This window comes from Ammospiza nelsoni, chromosome 15, assembly GCF_027579445.1.
Source record: "Ammospiza nelsoni isolate bAmmNel1 chromosome 15, bAmmNel1.pri, whole genome shotgun sequence".
In the NCBI taxonomy this organism is placed as follows: Eukaryota; Metazoa; Chordata; class Aves; order Passeriformes; family Passerellidae; genus Ammospiza; species Ammospiza nelsoni.
The window spans coordinates 14,137,752-14,160,986 of NC_080647.1; the positions used below are offsets into that span (position 1 = coordinate 14,137,752).

Below are 23,235 nucleotides of genomic sequence, written 5' to 3' on the forward strand. Positions count from 1 at the left end.
CATACAGCAGTACCAGGTAGCTCTTTAGCAGATTACTGGGGTTTCCAGACCTGTTAACTTTTGATTCTATGGAAGGGACAACACTAATAGCTCTGTGGTGGATTTCAGAAGATGAGTATATACAAAATGATAGAGAAATTTGTGAAACCTCTTAGACATATGCTGTGTCTAGTCTCACTGATGCAGTTCTGTGAAAAGCAGTGAAGCAGACAGGATCTGTCAACAATTATTCATCAAATGCCTGATTTGTTAAATATTGCATACAGATTGCCTGCTGAATAACAAGAAGCCAATTCTGGAACTTGCTGCAGTGTAATTCAGAGCTCCTCCCAAACAGCTATTAACATCTAGACTTTCAAGTGTCTGAGACCAAGCTACCAAGCTATTATTTTAATTTCATTGCTGCCTTCTTACAAGTTCCTATCTAATGAGCTATAATAGTGCTTTTTGAAAAGCTCTCCATTTATTTAGAGCAGCATAGAAGCAGTGCTAGCTGTCTTGGCAAATCAGTAATTTGTTTTGGTAACCTGAGTGATTAATACATTGAAATGTCACCACCTTATTCTGGACTCAGAATTCTTGAAACTTGATGCACAATGCATAGAAAAGCTCTTTGGAAAACACTGATGCATTAAGCATTCCTCAGTTTGCCAGGTCCAGGGGAAGAAACAATGAAAATACCCAAGGAATGCTCCTCCTTAGTGAATCTACAGAAAGTGGCCCTTTTTAACAATGAATAAATTCCCTTTCCTTGATGAAACAAAGTATGGGTTTGATCCAGCTGCTACTCCATCAGAGAAAATGAAGTTGAGATTTCCACAGTAAATGGTGGGAATTAATGCATAAGTAAAAGAGACAATAATCAAATCACTGAGGGTGCATTTTCAAAAGAGGCACTTTTAAGAGTAAAAATCTTGCTAGAGCATTTTGGGTCAGAGGTTAATGCCCATAAACACTTTTCACATATTTATGCAGGCAGTTTATCCTGTTCCTGAACTCCAAGCAAGGTTTTAGGATAGATCTGTGATGATCTCTGACTCACTCAGTGTTTGAGCCCAGCTGTCCATGAGTGCTGGCATGTTGTTCAAGTTCTTCCAGGAATTTCAGAGCATGGACTGGTGAAAAGGGCTAGGATCCCAAACAGAGGTGGCTGCTAAAAGCAGATTTACTCCTGTAATTGTGACATGAGCAAGTTCACTTTCTGACTCCAACCTGAGATGTGTGATTGGAATCTTAAAATGGGAAACAACTTGTGTCCCGAATTCACAACATCTCTTCCAGAGATTTTACAGACCTTCAAGTTTCTATACAAAGTTTCTATACAAAGCAGAGAATTATAGCATTAGGCTAATGACAATCAAACCTGGAACAGCACTGAAGTCTCTTTAGAAAGAACAGATATTTGCATTCACTTCAGCTGACTCCCAGAACAATTCCTCCATTTCTCAGAAGTGACAGGATAAAGTACTTGCAGATAATGCTTTTCCCTGGCCCTTGGCAGTCTGGTATGTTCTGTTCCATTTTTGCAGGCAATGAGAAGGTGTTTGCAAATAGCACAGAGTTGCATTAGTTGAACCTGAGATCTGCACTAGTACTGTAGATTCCAATTTTAACCAAAAGATTTTTGGTTTCTCAGACTGGTTCTTACACAGACAGTTCTCCCTTCTTCTCTTAAACAAGCCCATAAGCAAACAAACATAAACCCCATATCCGAATACATAACACCAAGATTTAAGCAATGATTTAAAGTGGATCTGGGAGGGAGATGGGCAATGGGCTGCTAATATTAAGCACCTCCTGTTGTCAGCAGGAGCTGCAGGCATATTAGGACACAATCCCAGGCCATGTATCTGTGTTGACTGATCCTGTACAGCAATGAGGAGCAAACCCAAGCTGCTGGAAGCAGAGACAGAGCTTTCACTGCCTCAGATCTAAGAGCTCAGGTTGGGTTCCTCTGCTGTGGTGTTCGAGAGTCAGGGTAAGGGATTCAGCAGATGTAAAACTGGAACAGCTCTGCCTGTTCCAGGAGCAAAATGTACCAGGAGCCTCCTCTGCCCATCACCTCCTGCCCACCTGGGTGCCCTGCACAGGGACTGTGCTCCCTGTGTGAGCTGGCTCTGAACTCTGGCAAGGCACATCCAGTGCCCACTGCCACCCTTGGGTCACAGGGAGTCTCAGGGCCACCCCTGGGTGCTGACACAGACACTGCAGGGCATTTTCCTGACTGCTGTGATATTAATTCACTATGAAGTAGAAGGGCAGGCTAATTTCTGCAGTGTGAGAAACTTAGCACTTTTAAGGAGCCATTAAGGAAACAATAACTCACAAAAAAATCACTGCTTGCCCTTTCTCAGACCCTGATTTTGCTACCATCCATTGCAGGGAAAATAATTATGCCAAAGGATGCATAACTAGTCTTGGTGTATATCAACATGGGCTTCTGCTGTGCATCCAAATAGGTCTCTGCCAGCTTCACTGGGGCTCTGTAATTATCTTTGATTAACCTAGACATAATGATAGGAAGCTGCAAGATTGTAATGGAGATGAGAATTTCACTTAACAAATGGCCTTGCCAGGTGCTCTTCTGTATATCTGTATTTGCTGCCTCACTCTTGAGAGGCTGGAGAGAAGAGAGGTGTTGAAATGAAATCATAGGACATGTGAGCTCAAAGCACTTCAGGGATGCAGTGAACCACAATGTCCTCAAAACCACAGGCTGCACTCTCTCACTGCACGTGTGTTTTGATGGTTCTGATTTACAAATTGTTTGGAAAAAGAAGGATTAAAGTTCCTGTTCTTTGTCATTTGAAACCCTCAAAGTAGTTCACAAGAGAAAGTGATGTGATATTTCCAGTCAGACAGACCAGCACTGCAGGAACTGTGGCTGAAACAAAGCACTGTCAGGAATTTGAGAGCTGAAATCCTTGATCAGATTACACCACCATATCCATGTTTATTAAGGCAATTAAGGCAAAAAAAAAACCCCACATAACTAACTTTTATTACTTGAATAAAAGTCAAGCAACTAGAGACCCTCATAGATGTCTGCTCCAAAGACCATTGCATTAAGGAGGCTTTTACTCCTGATTTTAAAAAAATAGGCTCATTCTCAGTTCCTCCGTTTTTCCTTCCAACAAGTGATGGGGTGTTAAAAACAGAGAAGTGTGATGATTCATAAAATGTGTTATAGGGAACATTATCAGCTGAGATTAATGTTATATCATGTGTAATATTTATTGTCAGAGCAAGTGGAAATGTTTTCTAAAATTTAAATTCCAGCTATGAACTTTGGCTAAGTTTCAAATTTTAATGATTTTTTTTGCAAATGCATATTCAAAACTGTCAAAGTTTTGTGAATTTGGTTTCCTAGCATGTTCCAACTTATGCTTATCCATTTGCTTTCTCAATTCCTTTTAGATGCAGCAAATTTTACAATTTATAAAGCCAGCAAAAGGTTAGATTTTCCATTCATATGTGGTAGCTTTGTTATGCCTTATTCTGGAGAAAGAATCTAAAAACCACATCTTTAATGTTCTTTTTCAGAGAACTGGCTAGTGATGCCACTGCAATGTAATAGTCCCAGGATAAATGGTTTGGGGTAGATTTCCTTACTGTGTTCTCCTGGACTTCATATCTGACATTTTAACTTCAGGATTATCAGCTCTGCTTGACATTAAGTATTGTTGAGAATTAGCTTTTCAAAAATAACAATTCTTTTAAATATACTTTTTAAATTAAAAATTAAGTCATCGGGGAAATACAACAAAATGATTAAATGTTACGTAGGGATTTTTCATAGAATAGAGATGTCACTTCTTGAAAGAAATTCAGAGCTGACAGAAGTTGACAGAATAAAGGCCACAAAATTCAGCTGTTTGCCTCTATGATGCCCTTGGGGAATACTGATTCTCAACTCTCCCTGCAATAATAAAACTGGGTCTGGAAGGTTCAAGAATGTCCCCATTCTAACACCTGCTCAGTGAATCTCTAGAACTGAAATATTCTTTTTTCATGACTTTGGAAAACAAGCATGAGAACACAAATATGGATGTTAATGAAAGATGGAGTTAAGGCATGCACTAAGCAGAACAATAATGTGAGTGACTAATTCCCAAAACTGGATAATAAATAATCTGAGTAGCATGAGATTGTTCATTGCTTTGTAGACTGGCTCCCAAACTGCACTTTTGGATGCCCAACCATGTTTGGGTGCAGGTAGAGAAATGCTATTAGAACGAGTAAGCAGTTCCAAAAAAATGTAGATGCTAAACCAGAACCTGACTGGGAACCCCAATGCCCCTGACCACTGACCTCAGCTGAAACTTGGCCCATTATCCAATGGCCATGCAGCCATATTGGTCTGCCAGCCATAAATCAGATTTAAAGAGCCAAAAGGACACAGATAAAGACCTTTTCAGCTTCTGGGATGTGTTACTGTGCACCTGTCAACACTAACAAGTTACAACTTGGGAAGGGAAGCATTGCTTGAATAGCATTTTGTGGTGTTAGATAATTGGCTTTTGAACCTGCAGTGTGAGCTAATGCTGTTTTGCACATGGAAGTTATTTTTGAAAGACATTACATACTGAAATAATTTACATATTGAAACAGGAAAGCATCAAAATCCTTTATTTCAAAGGAAGCTTAGTCTGACTGGCTTCACTAAAAAATGCATTACATCTTGACTTTGTCCAAAAATTACTTCACAACCTCAATGAAAATCACAGGGTTACTAGCAGGATTGCTATCAAGAAAATAAAGTTACATCCACTGAAATGTCAATGAAAGTTTTTTTCAATACAAGCAATGATCTTAGAGATAAACACAACCAAAAAAAAAAAAAACAAAAAAAAAGGAAAAAAAAACCCCACAAAAAAACCCAAACACCAGAAACACCAGAAAAAGGCACGAAGTCAATATAGCATGTTTTCAGAACAAATTGAAAAGGGGAAAAAATGGGGTGTCTTAGATCCCTTGGCATCTGTAAACATCTAGAAGACACCACACCTGAGCTAATCTCAAGGCAAACCAGCCTTATAAAGTAAATCTACAGGCTATCTAAACAAATCTATGGGCTTTCTTGGCCTTCTAAGGTAGAGAAGATAATAGAAGAATAAGAAGATAAAAGGAAGTCCTCTTTCTTTTTTGTTAAAAAAAGGTTACTTTAAAGTAGGGTGAACTTTTTTTCCCTCACTTTGTAGGATCTATTTTAAATGACCTATTTAAATGTTCTGCAATTATGGTGCTTTTGTATATTTTCCATGCAAAGCTAACAGAAAGGGAATTCCTTGAAGTCATGGTATTTTAACCAACCAAAGAATAATCTTCTTTTTCTTTCTTGCTGAATTCTTCATACAAGGTGTCTTAAAATAGATAAGACAGGTTCATTACCATTGTCATAATTGTCAGCTTCTGTCAGTTCCATTAGTGGATAAAGGTGTCTCTGGATATTACTCATGCACTCCTAGCCAGCCTCCCAAACTCTGTAAAGCCTCCTAAAACCTCCTCAGTCCCTCAAACCTGCTCTTCAGCCATTTACCATGTTCCCTGCAAGGCTCCCCTTGTTGCAGCATTTCACTTTTTTCCACCTTCTGTACTGCTTCTGGATTACTTTATTAATATCTGAATATCTTTATTGATTTATCAAGCACTCTTTTAATAAAATTCATTTCCCTTTGTGCTTCAAGCATGCTGGTTTCAGATTTGTCTGGGAGGTTGGTAAAACTTCACACCTTGGAGAAGACCTGAAATGTTGTGTGTCAGGACAGTTTCAGGTCATAGATATTGAGATAAGGCAAGACATTTGGTTTTTTTATCTTTTTTGTTATGCTCAATGTGTCTACAAGCATATCCTCCTCTTGGCTTAAGAGGATTCCAATAATGCTAGAATTTGCCTTTAGACTACAAGGTTTCAATCATTCAGGCACCAGTTTAGACTTTTCACATTAATCTGTCTTTGATTCTTTCACTATTTAGTAAATATGCATAAATGTTTCTTCTGAAAATGAGATTTCATGGACATGTGGGAAGAACTGATATTTTCCCTTTTTAAATGTTAAAAGGCACAAGTGTGAGAAAATACAGACTTTTTTTCTGGTGAAGTGAGGAAACTCTACAGAAATATATTTTTCTTCTTTACTTTTCCATCTAAACTTTGATCAAAATTAAATTTACAAGACTGTGAGCTACAATAGGGATTTTAAAACATTTAACAAATGCTGTTGTTGTTGTTGAGTCCAGCTCATCCTCCTCTCAGAACCTGTTCCATCTCTCTGTGCCCCCATAAGTGTCTGGGTGCTCACACCACTGATCACACACCAGCTCTAACACATGCTGGAGCACTTTGCAAAACAGCTCAGGTCCCTAAATTGAAAATTGGCCTGATCCAGGGAAGTAAAAAGGGTTATTTGGACCTGGTGGGCTGGTTCAAAGAGGGTCCAATAAGTGCCAGAGATGGTATGAGAGCTTGACAGGACTCTTTGGATTCTCATTTGGAAAACTTCACTGCTCTGAAAAATTATTTTACACACCATGAAATCTAGCTTTAGATTTTTTTAAGATATTTCTAGGTTTTTTCTGTCTTCCTTCTGATGGTCCACCTCCTGTTCCCTGGTGTGCCCATCCAGCAGAATGCAGCAGAGCTGCCTGTACATATTGCTGTGCTTTAGCCTTTGCTCAGGTGAGCAATATTCCATTTTCCTGCTTTTGGGACAGTCTGGACTGGCTGCTCACACCTCAGAGACAATTTCATGAGGCAGACAGGTAATGAGAGGACATTCCTCCCTTCACCCAGATGGGGCTGGAATTCATAGAGGGTGAGACACCCATCTCAAATACAATCTTTCCTGGCAAAAGAAGATATGTCAGGGAAGAATTAGATTGGATATTAGAAGAAGGTTCTTCATCCAGACTTAGGCTGGATATTAGGAGAAGGTTCTTCATCCAGAGGGTGTTTGGATATTGGAACAAGCTCACCAGGAAAAGGGACAGAGCAGCAGCCTGCCAGAGCTCAAGAAGCATTTGGAAAACACATGGTGTGATTCTTGGGGTTCTCCTGTGGAGGGTCACAAGTTGGTCTCTGATGCTCCTTGTGGGTCCCTTACAATGCAGGATATTCTATTATTCCATGATCATTTTGATACAGTGTCAAAATGTTTGTTGTTTAAAGCAAACATCTCTTTTTCAACTACAGGATTGGCATCCCTTTGCTGAAGACACTTTACATCAGACCAGCAGTGGTCTTTCATCATTAGGTTAAAAAAAAGTCACAACTTTGTTACTGAAGTAGCTGTAGTTTCTTTCTTGAAAGATCATGCTCCTACATTCCTTTGCAATAGTCTAGAGGCAACAGGAAAGGCAGTATTGGCCTGCTTTTTGAAAAACAATAATAAAAAATCTGTTAGTTCATGAGCCTATGGAGGCTTTAATTGAAATTAATATAAAATGCAAAAGTAGAGGAAATTAGGACAGCTGCAAAAGAAACCCCAGAAGCAAAAGCAGATTAAAGTAGAGCAACGAGCAAACCCATGCAAACACTTAATGTTGCTTCAGATGTTTCCCCCTTGGTGAAACTTTTTCCCTAAATCAAGCAACAAGTCTAAAGCACGTGGTTTCTGCTGCACATGCCTCTGAGTTCCACCCAGGGCTCCTTCAGCTGACGAGCACAGGCACCGCAGGAGCTGGGGAGGGAGGGAGGGAGGGAGGGAGGGAGGGAGGGAATCTCAGTGTGCTGAGACAGGGGTAGCTGGCACACTGCTCTGTGCTCGCTCCCCATTCCACAGGGTCACTGCTTGGAGCTCCTCATTCAGGAGACAGCACCAGCCTAAACTTCAGCAAAAACAGAACCTTTATTTTTCATTCTAAGGATTGGATGACAACTGTTTGATTTTCTTTCCTGCAAGCTTTATTCTTCAACTATCTTTACTCTTCAACTATCAGAGACCTTTCTGCTGGCACGTAGCTTTATGAAGGAGTTATTCCATCAACCTTTTCACACGTGAGAAGCCCCATTTAGGCCTGTGGAATTCCAGAAGGTGATAGGAAACAGTCTCATGTGTGAGAAAAACATGGAGGAGTGAGGATTTAAATTAGAATGTTCTAAATTCATATTCTGTTAATGTCAAGTGATCTCAACCCACCCAATCCTGACTGCAAGCACAGCAGGCATGATATTCATGGCATGAAAGATTTCCCTTGCTCCACTGTTGAAGGCAAAGTTATTAGCAGCAAAGAAAGAAACAAGTCTTGCAACACAAGAGATTTTCTCCCCTTCTTATCCTCTAACATCTCCAACCACAGTCATGGTTCTTTAAATTTTCTCTGCAGTTCTTTTATTTGGTTAATAGGCTGTCTGCTCAGGGAGAATGAACTGTTATTTTGTGATTTGGTGTATTCAATAATGTCAGAGTTTTCTAGCACGGGATCCTTATTTTAAATATATCTCTCATCTTGAGAAATCATTTAGTGAGCAGTTTCCACATGAGGTGGGTAGGAAAAGAGCAGTTGCTTGTAGGTTTTGCATTTAACCTTATATCATAAAGCCTTATAGAAAAATATTCCCCATATGTTCTTTACCAATTATTTTCCTAAATTTTCTCTGTCTCCTGATTTCACAATTCTGGTTGTTCCAGGAGTCAGGAGAATAGGCCAAGCTTGGTTTTAGATTCTGACAGTGAGCTGGAGGGTGAACAACCCCTGGGTAGATGAGCACAGAGAAAGAAAATAAGTAAGGCACAGGACATTTTGGAACTTAGTGAAATTAAATGCCTGCCCACTGTGCTCTGACAGCTCTGCAGTTATGAAAAGCTGGCAAGCACAGGGTTATGGAGCTGGACAGCCCCAAGGGCTGAGTTTACAAAGAGAACTGGTGAGAAAACCCACTACCAGCACCATGACCTTGATCAAGCACTCAAACTTATTGCAAATGAATAGCAAATGATGGAATTAAAACCCCCAGCAACCCCTGTGGAAGGCACTGCAGTGACTCCTCAGGTTTCCTGGATGCAGGTGATGGGTTACTTGTTGCATATTGAGGAGGGGTCCTGTATAAAATGGAGGAAGTGAGGTGGAAATAATACAGAGACAGGCAGAGACATATATCTGACAGTTTCTTCCACTTTATTCAGCACAGTGCTCACAATGCTTCTGCCTTGGGTCTGCTGCAGACTTGCACTGCTTCCTATCCCCCTGTGTCTTTAAAAGGATTTTACATGCTGGGACTCACTCCAGTACATACAGAGTTCTCAAGGATGCTCTTCTTCCACTGCTTTTAACTGACAGTCTGGCAAAATACAGACAAGATGTAGACATCTTGGGTGGAGTTATTGGTTGATTTTGGGGATTTCTCTCCTCCTCAAAAGGCTAGGACCTATTTGTTGAAGCCTCATTAGAAGACTGCACAGTCATTTCTGTACTCTGCTTTGTTGGATGTTGTTGGCTGAGTATGGCTGTTGTTACTGAGCTATATGAAAGCAGAAGCTTGTTGTAGACCTGTTAAACTGAAATTGCTTAACCACGGAAACCCCAGCAACAGACAGAGCCCATACAAACCTGTGCTTTCCTATTCAAAGAATTGTTAACCAGCTTCCCATATGTTCAAACAAAACAGTTTATTCTTTACATGGACACTGTGTGAAGGGCCAAAATATTAACTCTTGGGCTATTTTTACCATTCTTTGGGAAAAGGAAGGTGTAGCATGTAGTGTTAACATAACATTAGAGTCTGATCCAAATGGACCCACATTAATTTCCAGAGATTTTTTATAAGAATTTCTACTCCTGGCATGAAATTTTTCAAACAGAACAACCCAAATACATATGTGTGCCCACTGCTTCTCTCCCAGGTGTGTTTTTGCCATCTGGACACACAAGGCTTGTTCACTGCTGGCCAGTAGACATGCAGACATGAACAAGGAAAGAGTGTTCCTCTGCTGCTCACAGCAATTGCAATTTCTTGTCTTGGCCTTCTGATTTCAAGAGCCAGGGGTGTGTGGGTCATAGGCATCTTTGGTTAGTTCTCACTGCTGAGAGTGAGACTAATCCTTATTTGATTTTCAGGATGACAACAGAAAAACTGGAGAGAGAGCAGAAATGTGTAAGGCAGTGCCTGTGGAGAATGCAGTTAGGATGCACACAAATCCATAGGTATTATAAGTGTAGGATGATGGCAGATGTATGAAGACACCTCTTCTCTGCCACTTCTGTGCACACATACAGCCTGATTGCAGGTACTGCATCTTAAATTGTACTTGTAAGTGCTCAGGAATGAGTAGGATGTTCCGCTCCTGTTTCCTGTCAGTTCATTCCTCACTCAGAAAATGACTGTGGATGAGAAAACAAAGCAAGTTATTGCACAGACCTGTCCTCGCCTTCAGCTGCAGCCCCATTTGCATGTGTGCCAAGCAGCTTGAGGAAAATGCTCTCCAAGGTTTCCTGCTGTGAGCAGTAGTCTCAGCATCTCAACTGGCCTCTGCATTTTGATGACTCTGTTACAAGAAGCTTTTTCTCCTGACAGACTTTGGACGCACATAAAGCTCAGTTTCAGTCTCAAGTTCCTGCATCAGCCCAGAATTAAATTGGGAGAGGTAGGTGACCAAGCATGTCTGTGTGTTTAAAAAGAAAAGTGTTGCTTAGGTCTCACAAAAATGTGAAAGGAAACAAAATATAAACAGGCTTCTGTAATTTCTGAGCAGATTTAATGATGAATGCCAGTAGCTAGGATTTAAAAAGTACCTTTCTCTCCCAAGACCTTCTACTTAGGCATTATCAACAAACTAATTGTTGATATGATACTGAATGCTACCTGAGTGTGTCTGTTTGGGTGGGAAGTAATATATGCCACATTTCTACCTTTTCTTCAGCTACTTCTCTCTGCAGAAAACCCTGTTATGAATCTGTCTGCCTGTTAGCTTTTGCTCTCCTCTTGCTAAGCTGAAGAAGGAAAAAAATACATGCTGCTGTGGCAAACAACAGACAGGAGGAAAAATCAAAGGAGATGAATGAGGTTCCATCACAGTGGGAAATTTAAGGAAGGTTAGAGATGACATTAAATGGGCATGGTGTGTAGCCTGAAGTAATCTTGTAAACTTCAGGGAACCAGGCCAGGTACTCCAACTTGCCCTGTCTGGCTCTGCTGTCTTCCAATTACTATCTACCATCAGCTTAAACAGAAAATGTCTTCTGATGCTGATAGAACCTCAAGCTGGATCTCAGAAAATGGGTGCAACCAAGTGATTCTAGGATGTAACCCTTTAAAGTGTTTTATTCCTGAAGCACATCATCAGCTTGGATCCCAGTCTTGACCTTAGCTTGTGCTTATGTCATACTTTAAAATTCCCCTCAGTTTGCTTTGGATTGTGGTCCTGACATGTAAGCCTAAATATTAGTGAGCTTGACATGATGTAGGCTAGGGCAAGTAGCTTAGGAATCACTTAAGATTTGAAGAAGTTATTTTTAGTGACTGTAAATTAGAAAGAGAAATATATGACATACTGAAACCCTAATAATGAAATTGTGCTGCATAACTAAGTTTCCTTCTCAGATAAGTTCTACAACACCATAAACATACACCATCGGTAATAGCCACTCATAATAGAAACATCAAGAATTACTTAGAGTGCAATTTCAGTTCTCAAATACTTATTCATTTCACAGTTTACTTGGTTAAAAAACAGTATTTTATTATGCTTCTTGTTTGATGTTTAATTCAGTCTCTGAGTAGCTGTTTGAATGTGGTGGGAGCAGTGATCTCTTTGAAACTGCCAATATGCTCTTTCACCTACTAAATAAGCAAGGAATTAGTTTAGCATCCAGATAAGGTTGCTGATTAAACAAAACTGGCATCTTGATCTTTACACCTGCATTTCTGTGCCTGCTGCTAAAATAGTTATAAACCAGCTATCTTCCTAAATGAATTTTATTCTAGACCTTTGCTCTCCAATTCATTAGTTTATTTTAAAAGTGTTTGAAAAATTCAGCTTAAACTATATGCAAATCCCTCTAAACTGGGCCCTTTATATACACACATCCCCTTTTCTGTGAACAGTACTTTGTTAATGGCTCAATAATTAAGAGAGTTTACATTTTAAAGACTTCAGTTTTTAATTGGCTGAATATTATTCACAGATCGCTTTCAGTTCTGTTGTGATATGCAAATTATTGATGTCTCAGCTGCATTTGTTTTCAGGTATCAGTCTAACCGCATAATGCAAAATAACATTCTGCAATTATTTCAATTAGATGCAGTCAGCCTTTGGAGCAAGCTATTTATTTCATTTCAGTAAATGAAGAAAGCAGTTGCTGTTTTCCATTCCCTGGCGTTTATTGCCCAGAACTAGCACTCACAGCCGGTATGTGTACAGCACATAAACAGTTTTCTAACTGGATCACGTTAGCATTCGTGGTAAAGGACAAGCAGTTGAACTCCCCTTGCAAGATTTCATTTGGTTAACTGACTCTTCTGCTTCGGAATGCGATGTCACCTTGTTCGAGGGTATTCATTACCATTTTAAAGTGTATTATGAAAGCTAGAGTCAATAAGAGTTGTTAATTAGAAGAATCTGTTTAGCACCGGTGCATAACATTTGAGGATTTTTTCCATCAGACTGCAGCTGTTACCTACGCAGAGAAGGAATTTCACCTAACCACAAAGAATGAGATAGACAAATAGCTGCGTTGTCGTAAGAACGGCTCGGGTATGTCTCCTCGCAGCGATTTCGCTCCATAATTGCAATTCACATTAAATGCAGCAAATGTTACCATCCTGCCCACTCAGTTTCCACCTCTACTTTTGTTTCAAGCCGGGAGGGGAGATCACCAGAAAAGAGAGGGGGGAGTCCTTCCTTGCCTCCTCTCTCTCCTTCCCCCGCTCGGCTCTCGCAGCCGCGCTGCCCTGCGGCTCCGCTGGCCCCGTCCCGGCCGCGGGCCGCACTTGTGGCTGCCTCGCCCGCCCATGGCAGCCCCGCCGCGGCCCCGCCTGGGCTCCCGCCGCCCCGGGGGGCTCCTCCCGCCCCGCACGCCCCGCCTGGGCTCCGCGGGGGCGCAGCGCGACGGCTCCGCGGGAAAGGCACCGGCGGCACGGCGCCTGCGGGCTGCGGGAGAGCCTCCGGCCGCGGCGATGCGCCGGGATCGCTGTCCCGGAGCGGCGTCTCCCTCCCCGGCGGAGCAGCGCTCGGTGCGTGCGTGTGTGTGTTTGTCAGTGTGTGTGTGTGTGTGCGTGTGTGTGCGGGTGTGCGTGTGGCGAGGGGAGGGGGCTCGCTGCGTGCAGGGGGTGGGCGAGAGCAGTGCGATGGGAGCGGGCGCCCGTGTGCAGAGGGATCCTCTCCCCGCATGTGTGCGGGGGACCGCGGCGGCGGCGGGGCAGGGCTCAGCCGGGCGGCTGCTGCTGCATGCGGCGGAGCCCGCGGGGTTCCGCAGCGCCGGGCTTGCCCTCGCTCCGCGCGGCCGGGGGTGCTGGCCCCCGCGGGCGCCCCGGCTGCCCCCGCCGCCCGCGGAGCCGCCGGAGCCCGGAGCTGGCGGGGAGAGCGGCGGAGCGCAGCCAGCGGAGCCGCGGCGACCCCGGGCGCCGAGGTAGGGACGGTGCGGGGCTGGCCGCGGAGAGCCGGGAGCATCGCCGAGGGCGGCGGGCGCCCGCCGAGCGTGTGAGTGCGGGCGGGGGCGGGGGCACGGCGGGGCCGCCCGTACGTTGGCGTTTTCATTTCTTTTAATTATTCCGAAGGTTCTGTTTTCATTGCTGTAAGAATTACCGGTGCTGTTTTAAAGACGGCGAGGGGTGGGGTGGGGGGAGGCGGGGGTGCACACGACGAGGCGACAGTGGCTTCCTGCCGGAGCCTCTCTGCCATCGCGCTCGCCTCTCCCGGAGCCCCGGCCAGCGGCACCAGGCGCAGCGCTGCCCTCTCCCATCCTTCCCGGGAGAGCGGGCGAGAGGAGGCACAGTGGCCGGGCGGCCCGGAAAAGCCGGCGGAGGTGTGGGAGGGACGGGGGGGCAGGATCTGCGCAGTGGGGCTGGGGAAGGGGGTGTGCGTGGATCCGCTGCGGGCTGGACTTTGCAAAGGTACCGGGGCGGGGGGGCCGGTGCGTTCAGCGGCGGGGAGCACGGCCGTGCCTCGGAGGTTGCGAAGGGACGGCGGAGGGGATGCGGGGCTGCTCCGCCGCGCTCTGCCCGCGCTCGGCCGGGATGTGCGAGCGCGCCCGTGCCCCTGCCGCCCTCCCCCGCCGGGAGACAGAGGGCGACGGGGCGCCCACGGCAGAGGGGAGCCGGCACCAGCCGAGCCGGATGCGGCAAAAAATTGCGGTAGTGCCGGCAGTGCTGGCCGGGCTCGCCGCCCCGCCGCCAGCCCCGCGCAGCGCCCGCAGCCCGCCCGCTCCGCGCCGGCCGGGGCCCCGGGGCTGAGGAAGAAGAGGGACTCGAGCGTGGGCGAGGCAGGGACACGGGAGCACGGCGGCTCCAGGGGAGGGAGACGGAGCGGCGGGGGCGCGGGGACACCGGTCCGCCCCTGGGGGCGCGCTCGCCGCGGCCGGGGTCGGCAGCCTGCGGGCATCGCAGCGCTGCTCCGCTTCCCCTTCTCCCGGCAAGCGGCCTCCTTGACCCCTTCCTTCGGCCATCCGTTCCTCTCATCCTATCCTCTCTCCTCCGTGCTTTTCCTCTCCGTCTTGTCCTTCTGTCCTGCGGTTTCTCCTCATCCCTCCTCTCCCCTCCCTCCCAGGACCCCCGGCGCATCCTCCCCTTGTGTCTCCCTCCAGCCCGGTTCTCCTCCCTCCAGCTGGCTCCTGCTGTCTCCACTTTTCATTCTGGCTCTCTCCTGCCAACTCAGTGGCTTCCTACAGCAGGAAATGAAAGGGACAAGTTGGGAAATGGGGGTAATGGGAAGATGGAGTGTGTGTGTGTGCAATGTATTGATTATTGACTGATTTATTAAAAAATGGGCGGGGGGGAAATCCCTACCTTATAACTCAGAGGAAATGCTGTGGCTCGAGTTCTTCTGCGTGAAAAATGGCAGTTCAGCTGGCCGGATTATATGCAAAGGGTTCTTATCAATGCAGGAATAAGAGCAAATTACATAATGTTTTAGGGGGAAAAAATAGTTCTCAGATTTCAGTTGTGTCAGACTGGCAAATTGTGACTTTGTTTTTCCCTGCAAGTCAATGTATTGTTATTCCTGGGGATGGGGCTGTGTGCTTGTGCATGCTTCTTCCATGTCTGAGTGCTTCCATTGGTCACCCAGAGCTGATCTTGTTTTGTGAATAGTTGTATTTCTGCAGTCAGTTTATCACCTACTTATTTAAACTAGATATCAGAAGTGACAGAAACAATGTGTTTGCATGCCTGTGTAGCCCTTGAGTGAATATCTTTATCATAGTGATACATTTGTATGTGGTGTTGCTTTATATACGTATACTGAGCATTGGCATTGCTTTTTGTGTCAGCATCTCCATCCTTTCTATATTGTGCTATCCCATCCCAGATGTTTGGGCATGCATAACATCAGCATTTGTGTTTAATATCCCTGAAATGCACAGCAACATATGAGCAGTGCACAATTGAGGGGAGTAAATATGCATAAAATTGGAATCTCCTTTGGTTATTTTACTTTATTAGTTATGCATGCTTGGCATGTACAAGAGAGAGAAATACATTTGACAGACCTGAGAGTTATTTGTGTTTCTCTACAGAAATTCACATTCTGTGTTTGAAATCATCCCAGCTCCTGTGCACTTGTTTGGTTGTTAAAGTCTTTCATGTTTGTTTAAATTCAGTTCTTGTAGTTTATCTATAATACTTGGCAGGTACAGTAGCTCAGTGGTATACAATTTCTAACCCAAGTGACGTTTTGGAACAATGTCAACTGAAAACCATTTTTTTTTTCTTTCCTTCTTTCTTCTTTAGATTCTTTATCTTTGTTCAGGAGCCTAAGGTTGCTTGCTGATCAAAAGAAGATGATTCTGTGGCTCTTTCTGGTTCTGTCATCTCCAGTTTCTTCTACAACTGCAGATGCTGATATATCTGTGGAAATTTGCAGTGTTTGCTCCTGTGTGTCAGTTGAGAATGTACTCTATGTCAACTGTGAGAAGGTTGCAGTCTACAGACCAAATCAGCTTAAACCACCATGGTCTAATTTTTACCACCTCAACTTTCAAAACAACCTGCTAATTATTCTATATCCAAATTCCTTTCTTAATTTTACACATGCAGTGTCCTTGCAGCTGGGTAATAATAAGTTGCAGAACATTGAGGGAGGGGCCTTTATGGGTCTTAGTGCATTAAAACAGTTGCACTTGAACAACAATGAATTAAAGATTCTCCGGGCTGACACTTTCCTTGGCATAGAGAACTTGGAGTATCTCCAAGCTGACTACAATTTAATCAAGTTTATTGAACGGGGAGCCTTCAATAAGCTTCACAAGCTGAAAGTCCTGATACTTAATGACAATCTGATTTCATTCCTTCCCGATAATATTTTTCGATTTGCTTCTCTAACCCATCTGGATATACGGGGGAATCGAATACAGAAGCTGCCATACATTGGAGTTCTGGAACACATCGGGCGAATTGTTGAACTGCAGCTGGAAGACAACCCCTGGAATTGTACTTGTGATTTGTTGCCTTTGAAAGCGTGGCTGGAGAACATGCCCTACAACATCTACATTGGAGAGGCTATCTGTGAAACACCCAGTGACTTGTACGGAAGGCTGCTGAAAGAGACCAATAAGCAGGAGCTGTGCTCCATGGGGACAGGGAGCGATTTTGACGTGCGCATCCTGCCTCCCTCGCAGCTGGAGCCCGGCTACAGCACGCCCAATGGCCACACCACTCAAACATCAGTGCACAGATTAGTCACAAAGGCACCAAAGACTACAAATCCTTCCAAGATCTCGGGGATAGTAGCAGGCAAAGCTCTGTCCAGTCGCAATCTCAGTCAGATCGTATCTTACCAGACCAGGGTGCCTCCTTTAACTCCTTGTCCGCTCCCTTGTGTTTGCAAAACTCATCCTTCAGACTTGGGATTAAGCGTAAATTGCCAAGAAAGAAATATAGAATCGATGGCTGAACTTGTACCCAAACCTTTAAATGCCAAGAAACTGCATGTAAATGGCAATTATATTAAGGATGTGGATACTACAGATTTCGCTGAGTTTGAGGGGCTGGATTTGCTACATTTAGGCAGCAATCGGATTTCAGTGATCAAAGGAGATGTTTTCCGCAACCTTACAAATTTACGGAGATTGTACCTCAATGGCAATCAGATAGAGCGTCTGAGCCCAGAGATGTTTGCTGGCCTCCACAATTTGCAATATCTGTATTTGGAATACAATGTTATCAAAGAAATCCTAGCAGGCACCTTTGACTTAATGCCAAACTTGCAGTTGCTCTACCTGAACAACAATCTTCTGCGAAGTTTGCCAGCCTATATTTTTGCTGGTGCACCACTTGCTAGACTGAATCTGAGGAACAATCACTTCATGTATTTACCTGTAAGTGGTGTTCTTGATCAGCTAAAGTCTCTTACACAAATAGATTTGGAAGGTAATCCGTGGGACTGCACTTGTGATTTAGTTGCTTTAAAGCTCTGGCTTGAGAAGCTAAATGACGGTATTGTGGTGAAGGAATTGAAATGTGAGACACCTGTGCAGTTTGCTAACATAGAACTTAAGTCTCTGAAAAATGAGATTCTCTGTCCTAAACTTTTAAACAAGCCATCTGCTCTGTTCACTAGTCCCATGCCTGCTGTTATTTTTACAACACCCCCGGGACCAGTCCGGAGTCCTCCTGGTGGCCCAGTTCCATTGTCCATCCTAATCCTGAGCATATTGGTTGTGCTGATTTTAACGGTGTTTGTTGCTTTTTGTCTTCTTGTTTTTGTGCTTCGGCGCAACAAAAAGCCAACCATAAAGCATGAAGGGATTGGAAACCAAGAGTGCAGTTCTATGCAACTGCAGCTAAGAAAGCACGATCACAAGTCAAACAAAAAAGATGGACTGGGTGCAGAGGCCTTCATTCCTCAGACCATTGAGCAGATGAGCAAAACTCATACCTGTGGCTTGAAAGAGTCTGAAACAGGCTTCACGTTTGCTGACCCACCAGGGCAAAAAGTCATTCTGAGAAATATGAATGACAAGGAGAAAGATTTGTTGCATGTGGATTCCAGAAAAAGACTTAGCACAATCGATGAACTGGATGAGTTATTCCCTGGAAGGGATTCCAATGTATTTATTCAAAATTTTCTTGAAAGTAAAAAGGAGTACAACAGCATAGGGGTCAGTGGCTTTGAAATACGTTACCCAGAGAAACTGCAAGACAAAAAAGCCAAGAAATCTCTAATAGGTGGTAATCATAGTAAAATTGTAGTAGAACAAAGAAAAAGTGAATATTTTGAACTAAAAGCTAAACTTCAAGGTTCACCTGACTACCTACAAGTCCTTGAAGAACAAACAGCTTTGAATAAAATATAGGTCATACAATCTTATTGCCTACAGAGGACATTTATTTAATGATGAAAGTGCCTTTTGTTGACTTTTAACTTCCAAATACTATATTATATTGATAGGCATAGAGGCAGGTGTATCCAAGGGTGTCTGATTAACTGTAGCTGCGTAGGATTTGTCAAGTAGAGGAGAATTTCCTTAGTAGATTTTACTCCATAAATGTCATGCCCTGTGGAATCCTGTAGGGATACTGCAAACTCTATTGCCAAAGGGATGCTTTATACACGTTACACTGAATTTAACCTCAAGAGGCATATATGTTTTGTATCTCAAATGCAAACCATCGTCTCCTTGTGATTTGTTAGAACAAACACAAGAAACCTGGTACTGATATTTGTACTTCAGCTGGGTCCTTCATCCTGCACGTGGATTTAAGTTGGTGGAACTGGAGTAATCCTTTGATTTGTGGTGTTCTAATGGCACTGTTTAAAGCTTACCTGGAAAGTAACAAGCATGCAAAGAGAGAACATTCAATAGTATGTGTAAATTGGTTACATTTATGGGCTGCATCTTGAAACCACTGGAATTATAATGATAAATTGTGTTTAAAATATACCATGCATTACATACCTATGAAATAAATCTGACCACTTGAAGCATACATGTCTATACAGAAAATTAAAAAAAAAAAAAAAGAAAATAGTTCAACCTGACTTCTGCAGTATTCGTGACATCTGAAGAAAATATTTGATATTTATGCAGAATCTGTTCTAAGACTCATCTCCAATTAAAACTAGAGCTCCTTCTCAGTTACGTGAAACTCGTGCAACCCCAACAGGTTGTCCAAAATTGTCAAAGTGCTTACTGTGTGAGCGTAACAGAAATTATTTTTGTAATATAATTCATATTTATGAAATACTTTGTATACTACATAGGAAAAAAATATGTACTCCTTAATATGTATTTAATATGCCTGACTTGTTTTCCTGATCACAATGCATTAATCATTCAGTATAAATAAAACCAGAACAATATACCAAACAGCAACGGGGGATGTAATGTATAGCATCATCCAGAATTAAGTGATCAGATAATAATGATGATAATAATAATAATAATGATAATAATAATAAAATTGTTCTGTACTATTCTCGTGAGATTAGCATATTACCTTATTTCAGATCTGTTACCAATGGTGCATTTTGAAATAGATTGATTAGTTTTTTAGTATTGTGTCCCAGGCTGTTACTTGCCATCAATTTTCTTGCTTTTCAGGTCTCTACAGCTTAATCTGAATACTTTTCACAAGCATTTACAGGAATTCATGCTAAGGGGAATATTTTTATTGCACATGCAGAAATGTTCTGTTCTTATCTCTCTGGCTGCTTTTAGTCAGCAAAACGTGATCAAAGCAGTGAACAATGTGGGAAATCCTGTTCAAAACCACAGTGCAAAATGGATATAGTGGTCTCAGTTCAGAGGACTGTGTAGCTCACAACTAGAAAGTAAAAGCTTGGCTTTGTGAAGGCTGAATCTGAATAGCCAGGAAAAAAGGTAGGAGAATGGAAAATCCCCATTGTATCTCACTGATAGATGGTACTTTGACATGAGAATGGAGATATATTAGTAAAGCATCCTAGAAAAAAGGTAGGAGAATGGAAAATCCCCATTGTATCTCACTGATAGATGGTACTTTGACATGAGAATGGAGATACATTGACAAAGCATCCTAGAGCAAATCTATGAGATGAGATTAACAAAATTTCTTTAACTCGATGAGCTTTGGATAAGACCCTCTTATCTCCTTTGCTTTCAGAACCTTTACCCCTCCTTACCTTTTATAATCAATACATTAGTCAATTAAGATAGTAGGATATAAACATGAATGTTTTTCATTAATTTGAAGCTAGCAAAAATTAGAGCAAGACTCAATAATAATACTGTGAAGAAGGCTGTGTCAGCTATTTCCAATATAAACCTCTAATTTCAGGGCTTTGTGACACTGAGTTGAAATTTTTATTCTGGAATGATACTTGGCAAACAGCCTGCAGTATATTTTTATCAAAATAGACCAAAAAAAAAAAAAAAAAAAAAAAAGAGCACTGCTTCTTTATTTAAGGGAAAGCAAACAAAACATTTCTCTACTTTTAGACATTTGTTTGTGCTCTTTTGGCTTAGAAAGAGACTGGTTTTATTATTTTTCTCCATAATGCTTAGTATATACACGACTTCAGATAATAAAATTGCGAGAGATGAATTAATGGCTGAGTTTCTTTAAAAAGCTGCCTCTATCCATGCACAATAATTAACTTGATTCAGAATGTCATGGGGATTTTGAGGACATGGATACTGCGTACACAGTGCAGCTCTGGCATAAAAAGCTCCTGGTTGGCCAATGATGCAATAATGCATGGCTAAGGGTTGCATGGGAACCAAGTGTGAGTTTATTGGTTGTCTGTGGATTAAGGGGTGTCCATGGTGCACTGACCAGGTGGACTCTGCTGGCTCCTTCAGTAGGCTGAGGGTGACAGGTCCTGGTCTGCTCTGCACAGAGCTCTGTGGCCTCGAGGATGGGTCCAAGTTCACTGAAGTTTGCCAAAGCAGAAGGTGTCTGACACAATGGCATGTCCTGTATGATCCTCCTGACAGCAATGTGCTGAAAATATTAAAAATTGCAAGTAAGGAATTACTTCTAAGTGATGGTAAAACTGATGTGCTTGTGACTTGTGCTGCCCTGAGCCAGAAGAACAGAGATAAATGATCATACCTTCTTAAGCTTTTGTTTCATTTTGTGTTGTGAGGTTTTCTGCGGGTGTTCTTTCTGGGTTTTTTGGGGTTTTTTTTGTTTGGTTTGGGTTTTTTAATTTTTTTGAGGTTTTTTTGGTTTTTGGAGTGGTGTCTTCTATTTGCTGATCAAAAGAACTGAGCCGTTATGCTGTACCATTACACTGGGTCAGAGTTTTCTGACTCCTGAGGCCCCAATTCCAGTAAAGCATTTCACCTCAACCTAAGTCATGTGCAGAGGTACTATTCATGGGATAATAATTAGATACCTGCCCAAGAGTGGGGCTTAGCTAGAGTTTTGTCATTGACTTCAGAACAAGCCAGCTCAGAACCATTGTATATAATCCATAGAGCCCAGAGACTCGTCTGGGGTTATGCAGTTGAGTGTAGGTTCACCAGCATCAGTAAAGGTTGCACAATCTGGACCTTCCTGTAGAAATTGTCCCTAAGTGTTTTACAATGTATGGTGCAATATGTAGGCATAATAGTGCGAGTGGAGAATGCAGAAGCTGGCAAAACACTATTTTTCTGTGAAATTGTTACTTTGAATGGCAACCTTAGTGTCAGTTTACTTTCTCCACGTTTGGAAACGGTGTACGTGTCTGCACAGCAGTTTTAGTGTGATGTCCATTCAAATCTCTGGTCAGTCTTTCTGAGAAGGTGACTCTTGGGTGTGGCTTAACGGGTCTGTCTGTTCATTATATTGGTTTGAGTGGCCATGCTTGTAAAATGGCTGTTAAGACCCATAGACATAAACTAAATCAGTGAAGGTGTTGGCATAATCTGTTGTCTCCATTGTATTATAAAGAAGTTTCCATTTTTAAATGAAATCAATAAAGTGTACTAGTTTCCTTGAAAAAGAAAAACAATTGTGCAATTTTATCAGACAGCAAATACCGCGGTGCAAGAACACAAGAACAGGTGATTTATGTTTTGCATTTAGTGTTCAAGATTGACAATAATGCAACAATCTAGTATAAATATATTTTTAAATGCTTTTTTTTTAAAGCCATAATGATGATATAAATTATAAAGGCATGGCCTTGTGAATAATGTTAACAAATGTCTCAGAATCAAGAAAAAACATCCAGAACTTGATGGTGGTATAATATCTATAATATCTTTTGCATGATTTGTATGTTGATATTGTATGAAATGAGCACAGTGAGACTTCTTTTTTGGTTGCATCCAAAGAGTTAGGAAGGAAATATAACAAGAATGTATTTATAATCACTCTATTTTGAAATAAAGTAAAGAAAATAAAATGTATTGGCTTTACCCTGTTTTGATCATTATTATTTTAGGTTAGTTTATAATTTAGGCAGTTACTTATGGCATCCAGTCCAATGTAAAACACAGAAACCTACTGTTTATTAATCTTGTTTGCCTTCATCAATATCAAAATACTAGTCAGTGTTGACTTCAAAATTTGTATGAAATATTAATAAAATTGTTTGGTACTATTGTATTTCTGAAATTAGACTTTGTTAAGTGCCTGTGATATTCTCTTATGGATTATTTGTGTATGGATGAGAGAGAATCTGTAAAGAAGTTATGCAGTAATGTTTTCTAACCACATCAAAAATTTTTTCTGTTTTAGAAAGTTTTTCTCATCTTCTGTTGTCCAACAAAATCTTCCTTCCCCCTGTTATGCAAATAATCCCTCCAAAATCAGTGACTTTTTTTTTTTTGCATTACTACCACAAGCAGAATTTAGTTTTCAGTTGGATTCTCAGTTCTTCAACCCAGAGTGCTTAGAGGAACAGTTACATAATGTTAGGGGCATTTGCTTTGATTCTTCTGTCTTCTTATTAGTCATTTTCAACAAGAATTTTTCAGAGGAAAGAAAAGGTAATTTTTCCTTAGAAGAAGCAAAACCACCAATCCATCTAACATTTCATTTGGTTAGGTTAGTTTTATAACTGAAAGTTGCAAAGATATCTTTAGGCAGTTTAACTTCCAAATTTATATTTTGTAGTTAAAATGGTTTACAAAGCCTCATAAAAATCTTCATGGCAAGGGAGAGGAGCG

At 42.2% G+C, this 23,235-nt stretch overlaps 1 protein-coding gene across 1 annotated transcript; it reads left to right on the forward strand.

Moving 5' to 3' along the window:
* The first annotated feature begins 15,885 nt into the window (after positions 1-15,885).
* Positions 15,886-22,469, forward strand: SLITRK4 (SLIT and NTRK like family member 4). The gene has a single exon (XM_059483103.1). It carries the CDS (start codon positions 15,934-15,936, stop codon positions 18,445-18,447), a length of 2,514 nt encoding a protein of 837 aa, XP_059339086.1. The 5' UTR covers positions 15,886-15,933; the 3' UTR covers positions 18,448-22,469.
* The last annotated feature ends 766 nt before the right edge of the window (positions 22,470-23,235 follow it).

Coding starts and splice junctions, on each gene's coding strand:
- SLITRK4 (XM_059483103.1), top strand. CDS start 15,934: ATGATTCTGTGGCTCTTTCTGGTTCTGTCATCTCCAGTTTCTTCTACA.